This window comes from Triticum aestivum, chromosome 7B, assembly GCF_018294505.1.
Source record: "Triticum aestivum cultivar Chinese Spring chromosome 7B, IWGSC CS RefSeq v2.1, whole genome shotgun sequence".
Lineage (NCBI taxonomy): Eukaryota > Viridiplantae > Streptophyta > Magnoliopsida > Poales > Poaceae > Triticum > Triticum aestivum.
Window position 1 is genome coordinate 537129467 of NC_057813.1, and position 4696 is coordinate 537134162.

The window sequence follows — 4696 nt, forward strand, 5'->3', positions numbered from 1 at the left end:
AGTACAAATGACCTTATTTCTGACGATCTCCATCACCATTTTCCTGAACAGATTTGCAGGCCCGCACGACCATCTATGTTGCTGGTACCGAAATGCTTTGAATGTACTTGGGAGCTCATTTTTTACCTGGAAACAACAATAATAAGTTCTAGCACATGGTTCCTTGTACATTTATTTGGACCTTCACAACAATTAACATATACAGCGAGCAATAGAATGATGCTCCAATGTTTTGCATGAACTGATAGGTTAATGGTGCATATTTACCTTGAGATCACCAATGTATACAAACTTCCATCCCTTGAGGCTTGCTCGGACTGCCAGGTCCATGTCTTCGACCGTAGTTCGGTCCTTCCAGCCACCTGCCTCATTCAGAGCAGATATGCGCCACACACCAGCGGTTCCTGTTCAACAAGTTCAATTGTTAATTGGAAACAAGACAAGGAACACAAATATGTCGCTACAGAAGAAATACAGACAAGACCATGGAAATGATAAAAAGGAAATACAGAGAATACCCCACAACAAGAGTATGAAACCAAGTTTACCATTGAATCCAAAGAAGGCATAGGTCGAGGAGCCCACTTCTTGCTCCACCTTAAAGTGATAGTCCAAGGACATCTCCTGCATCCTTGTCATCAAGCATTCATCTGCATTCACTGTTCCCACAGAAGCAGCGACAACAAAAAGAGAAATGTTATCACCATGCAGGAGAAATTCGACCAAACTAGTAATAACAAGTAAGTACTATATCATGTATCACCAAACAACATCATATCATCAGTGTGTCATTGCTAAACCAGAGAGTCCAGTGGTCCAGCCAATGATACTGATATATGTTTCCGGTTAAAGCAGTAGCACTTATGTGTAAGTAACTCAGAAATTTATAGTTAAAAAATACACTAGAGGATTTTTCAGAACTATGCAGTAATATATGTGCGAGCACTTCTACTACCAAGCTAAACTTCCAAATATAAAACAAGTTCAACTCAAGTGTTCCAACGGTACATCTGACATCGAAAAGTCCATGCTAATAGTTCTAAATTATTCGGAACATAACTAAGTACATAGACAGGGTCAGCGTTTTGGGTACCGCTCGAGAAATCCGGTTACCGGGCGGATACCGCGTTTCCCAGCACCCCACAAGAAATCAACTTCCCAAGCAAAAATTCCGAAATTTTAAATTTGAATGAATTTTGAGTGAATTTTTGACCAATTTTGTTCGGATTCAATTAAAAACAAAAAAATTCGTCCGAAATTTTCTCAGAATTTCACGGTAACCGTGGTAACCGAGTTTCTCGGTGACCCACGAGAAAAAAGTTCCCTCGGTAGCCAAAACCTTGGACAGGGTATACATTTGTCAAGTCAGAAGAATTCAGTTACATTTTCATCTCAGTGCTTGGAGAAACAAAAATAACAATTTTTGCCATCTTATTGTGAACAGAACCGATTCGTAGCAATTGAAACATCCAGAATAAACTCTATTTATTAGCAATATAAGCGGACGTACCGAATTTCCAACGGGCCTGGACGAGGGCGATGTCGGGGTTGTGGACGAGGAAGGGGACGGAGCGCGACAGGAAGTCGGGCTCCGGCTGGAAGTCGGCGTCGAAGATGGCCACCAAGTCGCAGTCTTTGACGTAGCCGTGCTTCATGCCTTCCTTGAGCGCGCCGGCCTTGTACCCGCGCCGGTTGTCCCGGATCTCGTACTTGATGTTCACGCCCTTCCTCGCCCAGCGCCGGCACTCCACCTGCACCAGCTCCTGCACACGTTTAATTACTGTCAATGCGTGCGAGCTTGTGAAGCTAATGCTTACTACTCCACATGGTACAATGAAAACTATACAATGGGTCTCACTGCATACAGTCAGTCCAAAGTAGGCCAGCCGAAGCCCATGCATTTTCGTGGCAAATCTCTGAAAAAATAACCAGAAATACGAGGGTCGTCTCTGTGCAGACCCAAAACTGAGCGAGTAGCATGCGTGCACCTGCAGCACACCACTGCCCTCTTGAACAATAAGCTAAACTGTCTCATGATATTCTAATGACAGGCTCACCGAGCTGCAGCAGCTTAGTACTCATTAATCATTACTGGTATATCCCAAATTAGATTGCATGCCTATGACAAAGATGATTGTTCCCCAAGTTACCTTGATGACAGGGTCTGTGGAGTCGTCGAGCACCTGGACGATGATCCGATCGGATGGCCAGGAGAGCCCGCACGCCGCCCCGATCGACAGCTGGTACACCTGCAAATCAATGACGAATTGAGGATACGCAGGTTCAGTCTGCCAGAGAACATCGGAGCAGGCTAGTCAGCCAAGCATGCACCGAATATGCAATGCACCGTCGTGTGGATGGACAGTGCTCACCTCGCGCTCGTTGTACATGGGGATCTGGACGAGGACCATGGGGTAGGCGGCGCTGCCGAGCTCGGGGTCGTTGCCGTCGCCCACGGGCTCCCACCGGTACTGCTGCTCGGGGCGGCGGCCGAGCAGCCGCACCGCGAGCACGACCACGGCCATGTACACCTTCTCCGCGAACAGCATCGCGGACATGGCGAGGCAGAGCAGCACGGACACGCGCAGCAGCGGCACGATCACCGGGCCGCGGACCTGCTCCCACGCCGCCGCGATCTGCCACACCCTTGGTAGCGTACTCATCTCGGTACCCGGCAGCAGCGCCGCGGCCAGAGTTAGTACACACTCCCGCGCTTCGCTTTGCTGCGTGCGCTCTGCCTCGATCTTGCAGAGAAATTACAGAGCGAAGTGAAGCATGGATGGTTAATGGCGGGCGCTCGTGCGTGGAGCTCGAGCAATGCGAGTGCCGGCGTACGGTGGTGGGAGGTTGGCGGGGGCGTACAAGGAGGGAGGGAGAGCAGCGCGAGGGAGGAGGCGGCGGCCGCGGGGACGGGGCTCTGCAGTAACTGCGCCAGAGGCGGATTTTAACGGCGGGACAACGGATCCGTCATTAGAGATTTGGAGGGGAGGCAGCGGGCCCAGCGAAGGTGCGGGGCCGCAGGTCAGCGTTAGTGCTGTAACCATTTTTTTAGGGTTGGTGCTGTAATGTTCGGTATATAGGTGCGGTGTTTCGTTGTTCAAAAAAAAAATCTGGGAAGCACCTAGATATCGTTATCGTCTCGTTGGGATTCTTTTTAACGGGATCATCAGTTTCAACAGAAGGGGTTGGACCTCATATGACAAATATTTTTTTTGCGAGGAGAAAGAGAATTTATTAATCAAGCGGCGGCCAAGTCTGCATTACAAAGATCACGCACCTCGTCTGGTCCTGAGCGAAGCCACATGACAGTGCACTTTTTTATTCTACCAAAATTTGCTAAAAAATAACTAACTAAGTTTTGTTCCCGCCTAATATGCTTGACTAAAAATTCCCTACCCTCGTGAAGGTGTGATCTAATTTCTTGCACCATCATTGTATGAGCTGATCTGTCATCATCAGTACCCGTAATCAATTTTAGAACATCCAAACAATCCGTTTGGATAACAAGCGGCATGGCCGTCCACTGGATAGCGAGTGAAATCCCTTCCATACATGCAGCAATTTCAGACTCAAGTGCAGATGCACAATGTCTAAGCTCACGGCAGGATGAATCGATGATTGCACCTGATTCATCCCTGAGTATCATGCCCGCTCCACCTATACCATCTTGAACTGAAAATGACCCATCAATATTCAGCGCTGCCCAGCCTGCCGGGGCGCCTCCCACCGGGCTGGTTGAGCCTCTCAGTCCGCCACATGCAAGACTGGACGTCTTTTGAGCTGAGGACTAGCGACTATCTTCCCTTTGACATGATCAGCATGTGGGTCACTCTGCAGGGCCAGCGGGAAGATATGTAGCTCGAAAGGAAGTGCGTCGAAGCCTCCACTGGTGGCGGCCGCTTGTCATGCACTATTTCATTGCGCACGTGCCAACAATGCCAAATCGTCATTAGTGTACACAGGCGCTGCTCTTCAGATAGATCAGGCAGGACATGGAGGAGCCACTCCGGCCCTGTGTGTTGCATTTGTCGGATGTCCGGGATACTCCACTACTGCGCCATCGCCTGTCATAATGTCACTGCTTGAGGGCATCTACACAGAGCATGGAAGGTGTCCTCCGGCTCAGAAGCACAAATAGGACATAAGTTAGACACTTCGAGACTACGACGATTTTTATTAATCCAAGTGGGCAAACAATCCATAACCACCCGCCACGCAAAGATACGCACCTTCGAAGGAGCAGGGCACCTCCATAATAAAGCCCAGACGGCTCGTCGCCCGTCCGGTGCACTGCTCGCCGCGACTGAAGAGGGCCGATGACGATCCTCTAGCGCGAGCCGGTAAGCGCTACAAATATGACCACTCAGACATCCGCAGACGCACGTAGTGACCCGACTTCTCAAATTAATACAACCGCATTCGGACATCATACTAGATTCTCAAATTCATACAAAAGCATGCAAGCGAAAAAATCTATGTACTACGTAGATAATCTAGCTACTCCTCGTCGGAGATGTTGAATATCTCCGTGCCCGGCTCTGACAGCATGGGCGGCAGCTGCAGCTTCGGCCTCCTCCGGCTGCTTCGCTCCGACTTCCTCCTCCTCTATCTTCGTGCCAAGTTCGGCGAAGAACGCGTCGGATGCCGCCTGCTCCTGCCGGAGGAACTGTCAGTTGGCCTTCACATAGGCCTCATT

At 49.6% G+C, this 4696-nt stretch overlaps 1 protein-coding gene across 1 annotated transcript in view; it reads right to left on the minus strand.

Annotated features, from left to right (window-relative positions):
* LOC123160091 (probable glucomannan 4-beta-mannosyltransferase 9) overlaps positions 1-2892 on the minus strand; it is a 3240-nt gene extending 348 nt beyond the window's left edge. Inside the window, exons 1-6 of the mRNA XM_044577911.1 lie at positions 2373-2892; positions 2151-2249; positions 1511-1763; positions 549-659; positions 268-404; positions 13-126 (exon numbers count right to left, since the gene is read on the minus strand). Coding sequence (XP_044433846.1) covers positions 13-126; positions 268-404; positions 549-659; positions 1511-1763; positions 2151-2249; positions 2373-2663 — 1005 coding nt within the window. The 5' untranslated portion in view covers positions 2664-2892. The remainder of the gene's footprint in view (positions 1-12; positions 127-267; positions 405-548; positions 660-1510; positions 1764-2150; positions 2250-2372) is intronic.
* Positions 2893-4696: the final 1804 nt, after the last annotated feature.